Here is a 17,897-nt window from a genome sequence, read left to right as displayed (position 1 = left end):
GGTCCTTTGTGTTTACATATAAGCATTACAATCATCTTATCAATTTAAAAAAAAAGTCTGCTGGAATCATAATAAAAACTGTATTAAATCTACTGTTTAATTTGTAGAAAACCAACATCTTAACCATAATCACCTTCCAATCCATAAACACAGTATATACTTTCATTGGTTTAGGTCTTTTTCCATTTCTCTCAGCAATATTTTGTAGTTTTAGCATAGAGGCTTTGGAATTTAGAAAGTTTAAGACCACTATTTTTGGAATTTTTTTTCCTGCCTCATTCTCTCTTCTCCCTCTGGGATTCCAATTATAGCTGTGTTAGACCACTCAATACTGTCCCACATGTGTGAGGCCCGGTTCCTATTTTTCAATCTTCTTTTCTCTCGATTTTACTTAGAGTATGTAACTTCCACTGACGTATCTTCAAGCTCAGTGACTCTTCTGCCTGCCACCTGCAGTCTTCTATCAGGCTGAGCCAATGATTGTTCACTTCAGCTATGGTGCTTTTCAGTTTTAGAAATTCCATTTGGCCCTTTTTAATAGTTCCTATTTCTCTGCTGAGTCTCTGCATCTGTTCATTCATTTGGTGCATATTTTCCTCTAAGTCCCCGACCATATTTCTAAAAGCTGCTAATTGTAACAGCTCTGTCATCTCTAGGTTGGTTCCTACTGACTCCATGGGTGGTGTGTCTTTTTTTTCTGACTGACTTTTTCCTGTTTCTTTGCAAGTCTAATGATGTATTGTATCGGACACTAAACATTAGGAACGACACATTATAGAGACTGGATCCCACTATTTCTTCTGAAGAGTAGTATTTGCTCTAACACACTGTTACCTTAGCTGGACTCATACACTGGGCAGCAGCTGGGATGGCTGCTGAATTCAGTTTCCAGGCGCTGAGTTTTTTGCTGGGAGCCTTAGGGTGCTTCCTGTGTGTCTGAGGCTAATGGTCAGTCACGGACTTTGGTGGATTAGATTGTGGGACTCCTGCTCTCTGTGGACTCCTCTCTCCTGGCATTTCCCCTCCTAACTTTCAGGTTTCCCTACCGGCCTCAAGTTCTTTCCCCCGACACGTTGTCAAGCCAGCGAGTGCAGCCGTCTGTATGGATGGGGAAGGCCCTCAGGCAAAGGGCTACAGACACCCCTTCCCGTCCACAGTGAGCACTTCACTGTGTGTTCCTGCAGGTAAGCGTGAGACGACACAGTTCCTCCCCGCTCTCTGTATTCACAGGAGGGACGAGACCACAAGACTGAGACACTGGGAATACGCCCAGGGTGCGTACCCCAACACATGTGCACTACCAAGGACTCAGCTTGCTTTTCTTTCTAAAGACAAGGAACCCTGATCATACGGGATCACTTTTCATGCACCACTTCCCACTCACCTCTTCTAACTCAGGGCACTGAGGTTAAACATAGGCAGCCAGAATCACGAAAGGGAGAGCCGAGTTCTGGCATCTTAACTTGGGACAGAAAAATCTCAAAAATGCAGACATCATCCCTTCTCTCGATTCTGCAAAATGTCCGCTATCCAAAGCCTGTTGAAGACTGGGGAAGTGAAAGGACAGTTTTCTGCCTGTCACGGCCTGAGACTCCTCTCCTCCCAGGGTCCTCGTCACAGAGCCTCAGAGCACTCACGGCCCGTCTCCTACACGTACAGCGCTTTTCAGTTGTGAAAATTCTCTTGCAGCCATTATTCAATCCAGGCCAGTGAGCACTAAGAAATATAGGTTCATGCATCTTCTCTGAAATTATGAATTACAGGCACTTCATGCATGTTCCACATGATAGGAGAAGGGGGAATAAAACAAACAGCAAAGAAGTGTCCTTGTTAAATTAAAACAAAATTATGAAAGCAAAACCCAACGTGCTTGTTAAACTCACCAATTAAGATAAAAAGACTATCAGCTCCCAATTGGTTAAATCAACACTTACACTAAGACTGACTCTGTGCTGGTAACTCATTGGGTCCAGGGACACGGGTGACAATGGCCTCAACTCTGTGCTGTGGGCCTCACGCTCCAGGTGGGGAGACTAGAGAGGGCAGCAGTCACGTCTGAGATGCAGAAACTTGTAGAATGTAAAAGCGTCATTCTCATGGGATGCCCAGCTCTGGCCCCCAACAGTTCTGTCCCCTTGGCCTCCATGGCACGGACATTCTACTGTTACCTTGCTGTTTAGCAAAGGCGTCATCTCCTAAAGCGAGTGTCTGAGTGGGGTAAGGGATGGATTACAAGTCTTAGGCATCTGTTAAAGCAGATTAGCTTATGTCCTGACCAGCTGGGCCCAGTGCATCTGACAGCCGTGGCTGTAGGGCCAGAGGAAGAGGAAACAGCAGGTGTGGGGTTGGGGGAGGGGTGCACAACGAGGTCCCCCGGTTGTCTGAAGTGTCCTGGAGCGCAGTGCAGTGACCGGGAGGTGAAGCCAACTGTGTGAGGCTCCTGGCCCGTTTTGTCCTGCAGTACGAGCTTGGTGAGTGTGCAGCTCTGCCCCGCACGGCCCCCACACGTGGTCCAGTAGAGGAGAGGAGAGGCTGCTGCGTGGCCCACCTGGGCCCAGTGCACTTGACCCAACCCCAGCCCAATATCCCACGGTCCTTGCAAAAGACCCCAAGGCCCCGACAAATCCAAAAGTGCCTCTGGAGTCCCCACAGTGCGGTTCCATCGTGCTCTGTTTAGCTTTCGCCGTAGGCTGTTTGGTTGGACCCCGATTCTTTTCAAACCAGTGTCTCGGGCCAGCAGACACTTTCTCGTGGAGGTTCCAAGTTGCCAGAGGTCACATTTCATGGGAAAACTCAACATCCCGTCACACTGGATCTGGGCACATACCAGTGCTTGCTCAGCGCTGGGCCACATGGGTCTCTTGTCTGTAGGAACTGGGCTCTCTCGCTAGCGACCCCTAGAGGGGAAGCGGTCAGACGCGTGCGAGTCGGATTGTCAGCCGGGTGGGTTTCTGGCTCTGTGACTCTGGGCAGGATAACCTGAGCTCAGGTTCTGCAAGGTGAGAGGACCACCCACCCCCTGGTAAGGTCATGGGGAGGACCAGCCACAATGGAAGTGGCCAGCACAGGCCCAGACCAGAGCAGGTGCTCAACAAGGAGTGACTGGCCCACCCCAGACGCTGATTTGCTCTCACAGGTTCCAGACGTTGCCCTTCTCTGTCCAGTCGCCCATGTGAATGGAGGAACCCTGGACCAAGGCAGGGACGTAGACGTCCCGACGCAGACAAACCTCCAGGGCCAGGCCCACGCCACGGCGAGACCTCGGCTCAGTTCCCTTCGCGACAACACCGGGTGGACACCTTGGTCCCCAGCCCTCCTCCCCCCCGGACCCCACACTCTGGGACAGTGACCTGCCCTCCTGCCTCCTTCCTATCTCATCCTTTTGCTCTTGTTGCTTTCTGACAGGCAGCTGCGCTGACAGATGCTAAATCCTGGCAATTATTTTAGTCCTCACAATGGCCTGAGATCCTCCAGGAGGGGCCCGAGCACAGCCTGCTGCCTATGGAAAGGCAGAAGCCCACCCCCCTCACCTTCTACCCGGGACGCCGAGGACCCCAGCCCCAGCAGACTCCTCTGCCCACCGGATTTTGTTACAAAAAGTCAGCTGTTCAGAGAGCCTCCCACTGCCCCGGGCCGCCTACGGAAAATCAAAGGAGAGAACCAACTCTGGGCTTTCTGCCTCTGGCACGCCTGTGTGTTTACGGTGGACATAAAATATTGCTGCTGACGGCACGGGTGTGGGTTCCGGCCCCGGCTGTCCGACGCTGGGAAGCAGGACACCAGACCACCGCTAACTTGTTACTAGGAAACCCAATCGGACATTTCCTTGGTCCACACCATTTGGTGTCCGCAGAACCCGAGAAGGCAGGCTGTGGGTTGGATGGTCTGCATGTGGGGACAGACAGACAGATAAGGAGCTGCTTACACATTAGAGACCTGGTCTCACTCACCCTCGGCAGACCCTCACCCCAACCTGTGAGGGTGGTGTCATTCTTCCTACAGGTAGGCAACCAGGGCCCAGAGAGGGCAAGACAGTCCCCCAAGGTTGCAAAGCCACTTAGGAGCACACCTAGACAATACCAGCACCCGAGAGGGATTCCTTCTAAGCCCTGGAAGAAGCTCCCCACTATCCAGGCCGGGTCACGGGGGCGAGGCCCAGGGGACTGTCCAAGGTCACGGCAGCAAATGGCTCAGGGTGTCTGGCCCTCCTCTGTCGTCATGTAAAGCATGCTACATGGTCTCAGGCTAGTTCTCTGAGTTTCCATTTTCTCTACTGCAAAATGGGCAGGACCAACCCCTTGGCAGTGTTGCTGTGAAGGCTGAAATGATGGGACAAAACCCAGGCATGGGCTGGCACTCAGGGGGACCCACTGAACTGCACCTGAGACCGCCACTTCTGTGTAAAGACAGCGAATGTTCGGCACCTCGCCCCCTGGGCACTTTGTGCCACACTGTGCAGGGCCCGGGTCAGGTTATCTGCCCTTTCTATGCTCTGTGGCCTCAGGGACGACCCTTGCGGGGAGCTCACCTCTGGGGGTGGAGGTGGGAGCACAAACACTGGCCGACAATAACACAGTGACAGAGCCAGTTCTGCTGCACTTTTTTTAATCCTCTGAGAAAGGGGCACTTCATTCCGCCAGGTAGGGCTGGGATGGCTTCTCGGAGGTGACCTCTGGTCTGAGTTGTGTAGGATGCATAGGAGTCTGGCAATCAATATAACAGGTATTACGTGCAAGACGGAGTTTTTACAATGACCTCTCAGAATCTAGCATGTTACACTTATTCATTTTTAAGCAATGTTTCTCAAGTGCCAATGTAGGTCTGTGTTGAACACAAGGGAAATAGTGTAAAATAGGCCTGGTCTTTATCCTCAAGCTCTCCCAGAAAACGGTACCAGGAGAGGGATCTGGGGAGGCCCTTAGTAGACAGAATGGAAGCTTTCCTTCCGGCCGCAGCCCAGCAGGCCCCTGCTCCCTCTGGAAAACGGCAAGACGCATGTGCGTGTCTGCAGGACACCCCCTCCACCCTGGCCTCCCCCACGTGGAGACTTTGTTAACTCATATGGCGGAATCACTATGACCACCGTGGCCTTGAAAGGACCGGGTTTAACTGGGTGATAAAAATAAGAATTCATAGAAGTGCACGCCGTGTCTGCTGCCCCGCATACACTGGAATATTTAGCCTGGACAGGGTGGCAATGGGGCGTCTGCTCTGCGTTCATTCAGAAGGGCCCCTGTGCCCACTCTAACATAGAGAATGAACCTCTTTCCTGCAGTGCTGGGGGTTGGCGGACAGGGTTTCAAGGTCAATAAAACTCCAGACCACTGTGCTAGCCAGGGCCTCTGGACAGCTCAGGCCCATGTACCAAGGGGCCAACCAGATGCCCAGGAGGGGAGGGCAGGGAGCCCTGGGGCTCAGTCCCACCAGCTGCAGCCAGCTGCCTCCACACCCAGACAAGAGGGGGTCAATGCGAGCCTGTTCACTGGGCAGAGTGTAGATGGGCTGCCCTCTATCCTGACCATCCTGCTGCCAGCCCTAGAAGGGCAGAGGGCACTGGACAGTTTATCTCGACCCACAAGAGCAAGAAAGAGAGGCCAGGGCTCCTATGCCGCCTGCCTTGCCACTGGGCTGTGCCTACAGGGTCACTTTGGGGCCAGGAACACCAGTCCTCGGTTCCCGAGAAACAGACATAGTTGAGACCCAAACTCTCCCAAGACCCTGGCCCAAAATACGGCAATGACGGGCCCAGTGGGAGCCAAGGCGAATTTCCTAAATCACATTTTGGCAAAACCTATGCATCCTCAATGTGGACTTCCAGCGACAAGTCCTTGGACTTGCCAGCCTCCTGGTCTGTCAAGGTCTGGCCCTGGTGGACATCCTGTTGGCAAAGTTCGAAGAGCAGGACTTGCAAAGTCCCAGGCCTGAGGCGGGGCACTGTCAGACAGCCTGGGGCAGGGGGCTGGTAGGCAGGTGCCCTTTTAAGTCAGACAAACCCAGTTTAAACTGCAGTTTTGCCCCTTAGCTGCTGTGTGCCCTTGGGCAGGTGTCTTCACCTCTCAGAGCCGTCTCCTCCCCATCCAAAGGGAAGGCTCAGCGTGGGAACAGACCTGTGCATGCTCCCTGCATGCTGGCTATTTCTTCCATTTGGCCAGTCCCCACGGCCAGCAGCTGGGCTCAGAGTTCACGTGAGGATGGAGAGACCTCAACAGGGCCTGAGGGACCACGTGCTGCTAAGGAGACCCTGGGTTGGGACCACAGTCACTGCTCTCGAAGTTTTCGTTGTACAAACAACGATCTGACCAGCCAGAGGGGAAGCAACTTGACTAGCCACAGCTAAGGAAGCTTAGTCGGGAAAGACCATGGAGAGGTGCCACCTCCTGACCAGCCCAGAGCCAGGGTACCAGTTCTGAAAGGCACCCTCGACTGGCCAGACTGCAGAGCAAGGGGACGCCTGAGGACAACGGCCACTGGTGCCAGTGGAGGGAGGCGCCTGCCAACACCACCACTCTGGGCGGTTACTCTCCACACCCCACAGACTGCGGTGGGCTGTGTTCTCCACGAGGCGTGACAGAGGCAGCTTCACAGGGCTGGGGGCTGGTTGTTTGTTTTGAATGGGGCGGTTTCTGTATAGTCTGTTTTCAAATTTGTGCCCTTTGAAAAAGCAATCCTTTGGGGCAAACACAAGACATTCCAAACCCAGGCCCTGCCGACCCAATCCTCCATGCATACAGGTCTCCTTGCGACACTAAACTTTCATGCCAGGCGGCCTGAAAATAAGTGGACTCAGGGTAGCTTTTAAACAAACTTCCTTTGCAGCTGGGCGAGGCGGGCGGGCGAGGACCCCAGGGGGCGGATAGGCTCTCACGTGGATGGGGGTCATCATCAGACAGCGACTGCGCTGTGTCCCCTGCCTGGGCGGGGCAGAGAAGCACAGCCTCCTCCCTCCCAGCAAGCAGCCCCCCACCACCTGTGCGCCCACCCCACTCCCCACAGACAAGGACTGTCCACAGCATCAACTCAGAAACTCCTACATTTTATGCACCTTAAAAAATTCTCCGAGCGATGCTAACATGACACATTTAAAGCTGCGAAGTCATTTTAGTATGCAATAAAGCATGCGGCTGTACATCTACGGATAAATCACACTCCCGGCTGTGTCACCCTCACATTTGTTTAAGCCTGGGAACCACTTCAACTCCAAGGACCATGAACCCAGCGGGAAGCAGCTCCTGGACCATAAAACCGTGGATCCTTCAGGCTGGAAGGAAAGCCCCTGCTACCTGGAGCTTGCATTCCAGAGGTGGGGAAACTGAGGCCCTGAGAAGGCTCTGACATGCCAGAGTAAGACAGAATACCGCTGTGAGAGCCTCGTGTGGCCCGACCTCAGCCACCGAGACCGAGGTGGACACACCTTTGCTGTCACTCGGCCTCACACGGGCAGGCATGTGCCTATGTGACGGTCCCCTCTCCAGCCAGCGAAGACTGACTTCAAAGCAGCCTCTCCGTACCTGGGCACCCTCCGTCACTGAATGTACCCCAGTTGGGGGATGGCAGGTGCTTCCATGTGGGCTGTGCCTTCCTGGGGTTGGGGGATGGGCCTCCAGGGAGCTTCGATAATTCTGATGTCTTGCAAACCCCATGGAGTGTCACAAACCATGTGACACTTCCACATCTCTGAGATGGCAGCTCTGGGTCGTGAGCAGGTGGTCCTCGCTCTCTTGCCTCACCCCACTCCCTACCTCCTACTCTTGGGGGCACTGGACCTTTGCAAGGCTGTTCCTTCTGCTGGGGTGCCGGCCCTGCTCTTCGGCAGTTTCTACTTGGGCTCCAAAACCTAGCTGTCACCTCTTCTGAGAAGCCTTCCCCAATTTCTGAGCTGGCATGCTCCCAGCCCCACTCTGGGCGCCCGGTCTGCTGCCTGTCATGCTTCTGTGTGCATATCTCCCTCCCACCCCTGAGCAGGGGACTCTCCCAGTTCAGGCCCCTAACCCCAGGCCCACCCAGGACTCAGGCAGGTATGAGACAGGAGGAGCAGCACACCTTCGGGCTCCCAGGAACACCGCAGAACAAAGGGGAGGCAGCACAGGGAGGAAAAAGCCATTATGCAAATGCAAGGTACTAATCGTTAAAGCGATTTCAGAACAGGCCTCTCATTTGGGGCCTAGTTTGCTTGATAAAGCGTTTTTAAGTGGCAATATTTTGTGTTAATTTTTTCAACCAGCTGCTCTGTTATTTGATTCTACGTAATTCAATGACCTCAAAAGTGAGCTGAGGGTCCTTCATCTTAGTCCAGTCTCATCTGTTCAAACGTGGGGGCTCTGTTCCTGCTCCTGGAAGCGTGTCCTGGATCTGAGAGCCCCACTGCCCACTCAGGGACCTCTGGCCGCACGTGGCTGTGAGCTCCCAAATGGGGTGCGTCCACCTGAGCTCTGCTTACAGCCTACACAAGAGAATGTCAGCTACTCCGTTTATGATCTACTATGTTGATTACGTGTCGAGCTCGATAATATTCTGGATATACTGGGTGAACCAAAAGTATATTCTACACATTAACTCCACCCGTTTCTGTCTTTTGTGTGTGGCTACTAGGAAATGTGCATTAGTACACGGGGCTCGTGTTGATTTCTCCTGGACAGCGCGACCAGGTCACACGGAAACTCGAGAGAGAGACCACATTCCTGGTAAAATGGGCAGACGCGAACTGCCACCAGTGCCTGAGGGCTCACGGGGCTCTGTGCCACCTGCAATGCCACCGCGACCTTCCCAACAGTTACGGAAGCAGGTACAGACGCTGCATGTCACACACAGGGAAACCGAGGCACAGAAAGGTGGGAAACTTGCCAGAGGCCACACGAGTGGGACACGACATAGCCGGGGCTCCCAGGCCTGTTTGAGAAGACAATCTTGGCGGCTTTGGGAGCAAGGCATGGCGGGAGCAGGACACACGGATGCCTGCGCGGCCCGGCACGCCGCTTTAAGTGGGTGGGAGGTGCACTTTGATCTGTATCTTGGGGGCTGAGGCTGTGTGGCCCTCAATAACCTACTGGACTCTGGGGTGACACTGGAGGCTGTGCAGGCCCTAGACGGCTCCCGGCGGGACGGCCTTTCTAAGGGGTATTCTGGGAGGACCATCGTGGGGAGCACCCACACCTCTCAGGTGGGGCACCCACACCTCTCCTCCAGCGCTTGCCCCTCCTGCAACCCCCACCACACTGTCCGACCCCACCCCCGCCGCCCAGAGCCTGGGGCCCGGGGCTAGAGGCGGGGGTGGGTCTCACTCCCCTTTACATTTCCAGCTCCTGGAAACACACAGACAGTACTTAGGAACCAGCTGGCGACTAAACAAGTACATGCCTGACTGACTGACTGAGTGAGTGAGGGGAAGTGGACATTGGGCCACTGGCACATGGCGGTTCCTCACTGGTGCCCCAGGAGCCACACCAGGTTCCCCGCCTGGGAGAGACTGCTGCACATGGAGCCCGTGTCTGACGTTCCCCAAACAGCTGCAGAGCACTGAGATCTGGGTGACTGGGTGGGCCCTTTAAAACCTCAAGGTGCTTGTCACTTGAGATGCCTGCCACGAGCCCAAAGGGAAGACTGGCAGCTCTGCTCGCAGTGTCACTCCCTGGCCCCCGCCGCCTGAATCAGATCTAGGCCATGGCCCCAACTCCAGCCCTGGTGACGCACAGCCACATTCCCTCCCCCCACTACGGCCAGGTGAGAAATGACATTTCTGTTTGTCTTGTAAACTGCCATAATGGATAATATCAGCCCCAGGTCCACAGGGATGGGAGGCTAGGAAATCTTGCTTTTCAGTGAAAGGAGAAGTGGGAACAAAAAGCATGAAAAATTTATTAAACTGGAGCCACTGGGAGCAAACCGCAAGTGAAAGACTCAAATTCATCCAGTTCCTAGAATTTATGACTGACGTTTGCAGTAACGGCAGTCGTAGGAACTCACTGGATTAAAAGGCTCGCTCTTAATGTCACTGAATAATATTGAACTGTACAAAGCCACACGTCCCCCGGACTGGCTTCTCCGTCCAAGAGGAATTACATCCTGTGTTTTGTATCTAGAGCTGTCACAACCAGCAGGGGAGAGAAAGGACAAGTGGGGGCCCCAGGTCGCTGCTGCCTGATTCACCCCACAGGAACCCTCAAAACGGGCCATGCACCACCAGCCATCGGGGACAGTCAGGCAGCCCGGCGGTGGCGGCTGAGGGGAGGGTCCCTGGCTGGTACTGATGAGGTATTCTATGCCAGGTCCCAGCGGCACAAGGAGCCCTCGGTCTGTGCTGACCACTGGGGGAGGTTTCTGGAGGCACAGACCCGCAGCCTCGGGTTGGTGACTTGGGAAAAATGGCAGCTCATGATGGACCTCACCCCCAGCACTGAAGAGGGAGCTGCCCAGACTTGGGGGACACCGACTTTGAATAGCGGGGAGGTTAGGGCATAGACTTGCGTCAAATGGCAGCTCTGCCACTAACTAGCTGAGGGACACAGGCCAGTGGCTTCCCCTCTCTAGACCTCAGTTTCCCTATCTGTGAAATGGGGACACCTGCACAACAGACGTCACAAAGCAATTGGGGGCGGGGGAGGCTAAGGGTAGGGGACAGGGAGATGAAGTCCCAGCAGTGCCCAGCCCCTGAAGGCTCAGTGGGCACCACCGATCATCATTGTCACCATTACCTGGGGCTTGCCAATCAATGCCACGTGCTACCTACCCTCAGGCCTGTGCTACCAGGGCTGAGGGGGTTGCACAAGGCAGAGATACAGGGTCTGAGCTCGGGCACCTTCCGGTCTGCAGGAGACAGGTATTGGACCACCTTATCGTGGTGCACCCCAAGGACAGCCAAACTGATGTGGGGCTCTGCAGGGGGATGGGAGAGGTGATGCTGGCTGGGTGGGTGGAGTATGAGGCGTTTCCCAAAGGGGGAGATGCTCAGGCCTGGGCTTGGCAGATGAGAAGGGTGGAAAACACCAGGAAAAGGGGCGGGAGGCGGTTCAACCCTGAGCTCAGCACGCGAGGGGCTGCAGACAGGGCAGGGGGCTAGGGGTCCTCATCCCCAGGGGACCTCCCTCCTGCCGTGCCTCTCTGAGACTCGGTTTTCTCACCCCTCCAGGGTAGGGTGAGCAGCCCCTCATTAGGCCCCATGCCTCAAAAGGCCCCTTGTGTGGAGTGTCCCTTTCTAAGACCTTCTCTGACTCCTGGGACTGTCAGAATATCCGGGTGGGCTGCTCCAGGCCTTAGGTGTGCCCTCTGTGGACCCCAGGCCCCATTTCTCCCCTTCAGGGTGCTCTCAAACCCTTTAACCCACGTGGGGTCACCACAGGACCCTGGGGCGGCCCCATCTGGGGAGGATGGGCAGTGGAAGCGACTCCCCCTGGTATTTCATTCACAGAATCACATGAGATCAGCATAGGGCTGACATGCTGGTTTTTGGATGCCTCAAATTGTTGCATCCTGCAAAAGCTATGTGCCTGGGCCCCACATCCTAGAGGCAACGTGGATGTGAGGGTGAGTCAGAGCACGGTGCCTCCACACAGAAGGTGTATAGTAAGTGCCAGCTCTGATTCTCACCCCCAGTCTGTGCAACCAGGGGCAGGGAAAGAGAGACGCTAAGAATCTTCCCAGAAGGAGCAGCCCTTTATCCAGAACGAAGAAAAGTCTGCTGTCCAACAGGAATGAGGCCCCTGCCAGCCGGGAGTGAGAATAGGGTTCTCCCCCTGGCCTCAGCGCAGTGGCCAGCCAGGTCAGGAGCCACCAGGGACCACCTGGGGCCTGCGCAAGCCAGTCACTTCTGGGGCCTCAGTCTCCCCTCCTGCAGCACAGGCACCCGGCCTCCTCCACCCACTGCCCCTCTCAGGGAAGCTGAGCAGCAGGCTCCTGACCCCATCCCTGGCCACAGCTGGCCCCGCAGAGCCAGACGATCTCTTCAGGAAGAGCCGCCATCCGGGTTCTCATCGGTCCCTGTGGGGCCCCAGGACTGTGAGGTGAACGAGCCAGGAGGGGTGGCCAGGCCTGGGCTGCGTGTAGATACCGCAAGGAACTCCTCAGAGCGTGGAGTGAAGCAGACACAAAGCAATGGAAAGAAGGGGCCACCCAGAGAAGGGAGACGCCCCGTGTGGCTTCAGGCAGCCTGTCTCAGCCCAGGCCCATGCCCACCGTCAGGCCGCCGGACAACCCTGAGCCCACATGCTGCGTCTGCTGGGGCCTGTGCTCCAGGGGCCCCTGCTCTGGAAACACCTGCTCTCCTCTCCTCAACACAGCATCCAAGTGCCTCCCCAGCCCTGCCCACCCCACCCCAGCTCCTCCTGCAGCTTCGCAAAAAAGAGTCCCCTCCACGTCTGACGTTGGGAGGAAGGTCACGCCCATGTCACCACCAGACATGCTGGGGAGCCTTCCAGAATGCGGAGGGAGGTGTGACGTGTACAGCGGCTCATGTGAGAGCCTGCAGAAGCTCACGTTCCCACTCTGGTGTGGGGGAACCCGCACCCAGACCATCGTGAGGCCGGCATGGCCACCAGTGGGGCCGCCATGCTTTCTCCCTCCGGCCCCCCCCCCCCCCCCCCCCCCCCGTCCCTCTCCCGCCTGGTTGCTTACTCAGCCAGCTCCTCCAGGCTGCGGTAGACGTCGTCGTCATTTTCTGCAGTCTCCTCGGAGGGAAAAGGCCTACGGGAGAGGAAAGGAGAGCAGAGTGAGGCGAGCAGGTCTCAGTGGGGCCCCAGCCTGTCATCCACCATGGGCCCCCTGGAATGACAGCCCTGCTGGGCTCTGCTGGGGGGAAGAAAGTGCTTCTGCCTGCTCTCCCAGGGAAGGAAACGGTCTGCATGACACTGATGTTGTCACAGAGGCAGCCAGGCAGAGGAGACGGGAGTAAGGAGAGCCATGCCCAGCTCAGCACGGGGACACTGGGTCTTCACTCCCTCTCTCTGGGCTCCAGAGTCCCTGTTGGCAAATGAGGGGACTGGGTCAGGGATGGCAGGAAGCTTTCATCCCAGGTGCCAGTCCTGCCTCCACACTCCAGGGGAATTCTAGAAACAGAGATGTGGGTGTGGGGCTCCCCCAGGCAGCCTTGTGGTGCAGCATTGCGTGGGAAGGCTGCTGGCTCATCTGCCTGAGGGAGAGGACCCAGGACGGAGTCTGGCAGGGAAGGGTGGAGCTTCTGGGGCACCGTCCTCCACCCCCAAGGGTAGGCCCACTAAGGGACAGAGGATAATGGCAGAGCATGCTCCACAGGGGAGGCGGCCCACCACCTGCCAGTGCCTGTGGGGAAGACGGCACTCGGCCACCACTCCCACTCACCAGGCCACTGGGGCCTGGCTTGGGGTCAGAGCATGTCCTGAAAAGCTTTCAGACCTTCTGTCATGTGCTGCTTTCCTGCAAGGACCTGCCTCCCCTCCTGGAAAGGGAGCTCTGGAAGCAGGAACCACGTGGGGACAAGCCCCAGAGGGAGCACAGCAGGGCACCTGAAATGTCCATCCCTTGGAGGGTGAATGGCTGGATGGCCTGAGTCACCACAGACAGCGCCAGCAAGGGACGTGGTCTCTTCCCATGGCCTTGCGGTCATCATTCCAAGAACTGTCCCTCCTCCCCCAGCAGCACCAATTTTCTCCCCTGCTAAGTCGCCCCCACCTGGAAGCTATCCCCTGACGCCACACCTCCGGTCCCCAGCCCCTGCCACATTCTCCTACCTCAGCCGCAAGCCTCAGGAGCTGGCCAGTTGTCATTACCTCCGTCTCCCCCACGATGCCTCCTTGAACCCACATCCACCCCCCAAAGAAACGGTTCTTATCAAGGGTAACAGTGACCTTCATACTACTGAACCCAGAGGCTGGATTTCAGATGTGACGAGCACTTCTCAGAGTGGACGAGGGACAGAGTTCCTGGGTAGGGATGCAGCTTTGCCAGCTGCCAATGCTGACCCAAGGAAGTAGGCAGGGCGTGGGGCACCTGGAATCTGGTGAAAGGGCTCTCTGCAGGGGGCCTTATCAGGGCCTTCACATCTACATGAGACTCTAGGACACAGAGTGGGCCACGTGTCCCACACTCATCGGGATTTAAGACCCTTAATTACTATTTTTTCCATGAAAATCTCACAGTTCTCTATTTGGGGGGTGCCCAGCATCCCCATCAACTCTGTCACCCCAAGACGCATCGGGGAGGAATGAGACGGAGTCAGAAAGCTTCTCTGCTGGTGTGAGGGGGCACACCAGCTGTGGTCCTCAAGAGACAGGTGTCAGGTGGGCAGCTCAGAACTCACGGGGAGGACGGAAGGAAAGGGGGTGCTCGCTGGCAGAATGCTGGGGGCTCGGGCCCCACCCTCCATGACTGCAAAATGAAACTGCGCCTGGCTCCTGAAAACAGGGGCAGGCCCAGCCGACACTGCCGAGGGGTTGGGGGCCAGCAGGTCCAGGAACGGAGTGGAGGCTCACTGGGTACACAGACCAGGTTCAGATCCTGGCCCCGCTCTTCCTCTGAGCCTGCGTTTGCACGTCTGAGAGACGGAGGGAACATGGCGCCGGGGCATGGCCACGGTCACAGGAGAGAACGCAGGTACAATGTGGGCACTGTGTCTCGCTGGGAAGGGGTGAGCCCTTGGTCGTCACCCCTCAGTGCCATCTGGGGGCTGTTCTAAGAGATCCCTGTTCACAGACTGGAGGAAGGAGGCAGGTCTGCAAAGGAGACAGTGCACTCTGGCCAAAGAGGCAACAGGGGAGGAATGGGGGTGTGGGGGAGGGGTGGACGTGGTGGGCATCTGGTTCTCTGTGCCCACCACCAGCACAGGGAGCCCACACAGCAACCACTCAAAGAAATCGGCCCCCCACGCCCTCCCCAGAGCTCCCGGGAGTCCGCTGCACTCCCGCCACTCTAACTGCTCACGCAGGGACCTGCAGACACAGTGCACAGGCCGCGGTCAGGTGGAAGCAGCCATGCCAGGCGCCAGGCACCCCCAGCCGGCCTCCCTCCTCCTCCACGAGGGCGGACGGGGCAGGAGAGCAGATGAAATGCCGCGAGGTGGGGGAGGCTCATTCAAAGCAATAGGCCCAAACCAACCCACCTCTGGGGGAGATGAAAATGCCCTTTAATTAAACCAAGCACCTCCCTGTGGCCCAGGGATATGTGTGGTGGTGGGAAGCCTGTTACTAAGGCTCTTGCAGGGAGACCCTGGCTGGGGCTTCCTCACTCAGGGGTCAGGCTGACATTTGCTCAGCAGGGTAATTTGGGGGTGGGCGCTGTGTGAGCACCTGCTCCCAACATCAAAGCTCAGGCCTGAGCTCCATGGGGTGGAGGCCTGGCGTGTGGAGAACTGAGCCGGGAGCTGAAGGCCTGGTCCTGTCCAGCTGACACAGACCTGCTGTGACCCTGGGTCTCAGGTCCCCAGGCAGACCCACCAGAAGAGTGGCCCTTGTCCCCCAGTGGCTTCATAGCAGTAGCCTGTGTCCAAGGTGGCAGTGTGGCCTTGGCCCAGCTTGACTTATATGTGGGTGGGCTCCCTCTCCTCCCTACAGCCCTCCCCTTCTTTCTCCCATCACCATGACAACCACATCCTCACTGGGCATCATGTGCTGAGAAGGGAGGAGCACAGCAGTTAAACTTCAGGTCACTACAGGCTATCATGACACCCTAGCCATCAGCAGGGGCGGGCCCCTCACTGACCCAGTGGCCCTTACAACCAGGAAGTCACTCCCTTGATACAGCAGAGCTGGAAACTGACCCAGATCCCGTGTGGTTGATGGGAGCAGGCTGGGAACCTAGCTCTGGTTCCGTAACTGAGTCGGAGCGCCAAAAGGTCCAGCCCACACCCGTGATCAAAGAAAGTAAGAAAGTACCAAAAGGCTTGGGCCAGGCTGAGATGAGGCTGTGGACCCCCAGAAAGTGTCTCCTCCCCTTCAGCATGAGACAGCCCCCCGCCCTCTGCCAGGACAGGCTTCCCCCACATCGCGCCCACGCGCCACCCACCCTCGCTCATTTCTGGCCATCTCCTTCCAACCACTTCACCAGCCATTTCTGCTGTTTCCCAATAGTCGATGATGAATGGTGTTACTTCCACAGTCAGGTGAAAATACAATCAATATGCTGAAAACAGGCCACCATGCTGGGACTATACTTAAGACCAAAGTAATTTTTTTTCATGAGCTCCATTTAAGACTTTCTAATAAATGAGGGGGCATCTATGTGCGGCTTCAGGAGCTGGAGCCTTCGATTTTCCAGCTCAGGATCAGCACATCCATGGCACGGGTGCCACCTCTCACTCTTCATGTGACCAGGCAGACATCACTAATCGCCTGCAGCACTCCTACCCTGGAAGCTCAGTACGGTCTTTCTTAACCCAGCGCTGTCCCCCTCAAGCACCCGCTCCACCCGTGAGGTGAGGCAGAGGCAGGGAAGGAAAGGCGAGGCGTTAGAGTAAGGCACGCACAGCAGGTCTGAACCTGAGGTCCACTGCCTGCTGTGTGACCTGCACAAGCTACTTAACGTCTCTGAGTCTCCGTTCTCGCCCCTGAAATGTGGAGATAATAAGAGTCCCTTGTTGGGTTGCTGTAAAGAGTGGCTGTGATATGGGAGACTGCTCTGCACGTTGCAGGACCCCAAACGGCTGCTGCTACTTATAATTTGTTACCATCCTCATCCTCACCCAGTCTATTTTCTACCAGCCAAGAGAACTAACTTCCGATGCCTCCGTAGGGCCTAAGTGCCCCATTACCCAGAATATTTCAGTATCTTGTTTCCGTCCAGACAGAGAGCAAGTTGGTGCTCACCAACAGGAGGAATTTCAAAATGTTTCGTCTCCTTTTTAAAAACTAATCAATCTTGTGTGTGACTATCTTTTAATTTCTGTGTCTCTGTCAGGGTCCTGGTTTGCTCCTCCTTCATCTGTCCTGTCCAGGGGAGGTAAAACAGGGATGTTTAAGTCAGAAGAATGCCGCTGCCCACCTTTGTCCTGACATCCCCATTCGGGGCCACAAAGCCCCAAGAACGGAGCTGCAAATCCAATTAATTCCTGCCACAGCCAAACAAAGACAAGCTGCATCCAGGGCAGACAGAGTGGGAAAGGGACGTGAACGCCCCCCCTCCCCCGGCTGCTGGGGCGGCCCCGAGATGCGGCAGGAGTGCACGGGGCGGGGGAGAGCTTGGCAACCCTCTGGCCCCCTTCTACTCCACTCTCCCCACTGCCCCCAGCCACGCTACCTCCAGCCTTTGCACGTGCTCTTCTCTGTCTTCAATCCCCCGCCCCACCCCATTCATAAGGCTGTCCTCACCCTTCAAGACTCAATCCAAGCCCTACCTTATGTGGGTCCCCTTCCACCTAGCACAGTGCCTGACACTAGAGATGGACGGCTGGGTGGATGGGAGGACAGGTGGGTGGGAGAGTGGTTGGATATGAGGGTTGCTGGGCAGGTGAATGAGGTGGGTGGGTGGGTGGTTGAGTGAGTGAGTGAGTGAGTGAGTGAGTGAGTGAGTGAAGGATGGATGGGTGGCCAGGAAGACAGGGGAATGGATTAGTGGGGAGTGGATGGGTGGACAGATGGGTGTATGCCAGATATTTTCAAGCTATTCCTTCCCCAAAAACAAGGGCAGCCCTGAATTTGATCCGAGGAAGCACCTTCAAAAAGAGCTTATGAGAAATCAAGCAGAGGTGTGACTTGACAACACTGACCCCAATTTAACATGGGGAGACACATTTGCACACAGGATATTCGAGCAGTTTCTGGGGCCACATTCCAGCTGTAACTTAAAGCCTGGAGGGTCTGGAGAAGGTGTGACTGTTCACTCTGCAACAGGACCTGGCTCCATCCCTTGTTTCAGGTACCAGCTGATCTTCCAGATCCTTCTGTGCCTCCCCCACCCCCCAATTTCCTCTCCCTGGCTCAACAAGACATCCAGACGTTATG

At 56.1% G+C, this 17,897-nt stretch overlaps 1 protein-coding gene across 6 annotated transcripts in view; it reads right to left on the bottom strand.

The window, feature by feature from the left end:
• Positions 1-17,897, bottom strand: part of VAV2 (vav guanine nucleotide exchange factor 2) — a 155,304-nt gene that overhangs the window by 42,596 nt on the left and 94,811 nt on the right. For all 6 annotated transcript variants that reach the window (XR_016019449.1, XM_088793463.1, XM_088793465.1 and 3 more), the window contains one exon: positions 12,604-12,672. Coding sequence is in view for 5 of the 6 variants with exons in the window: in XM_088793463.1 (XP_088649589.1) it covers positions 12,604-12,672 (69 nt within the window). In the remaining variant the exon portion in view is untranslated. The remainder of the gene's footprint in view (positions 1-12,603; positions 12,673-17,897) is intronic.

The sequence above is a fragment of the Rhinolophus sinicus genome, chromosome 16, assembly GCF_057876585.1.
Source record: "Rhinolophus sinicus isolate RSI-liver-muscle chromosome 16, RSI-T2T, whole genome shotgun sequence".
NCBI lineage: Eukaryota > Metazoa > Chordata > Mammalia > Chiroptera > Rhinolophidae > Rhinolophus > Rhinolophus sinicus.
Note: the sequence above shows the minus strand (reverse complement) of the source record. Positions and strands in the feature narration are given on the sequence as shown.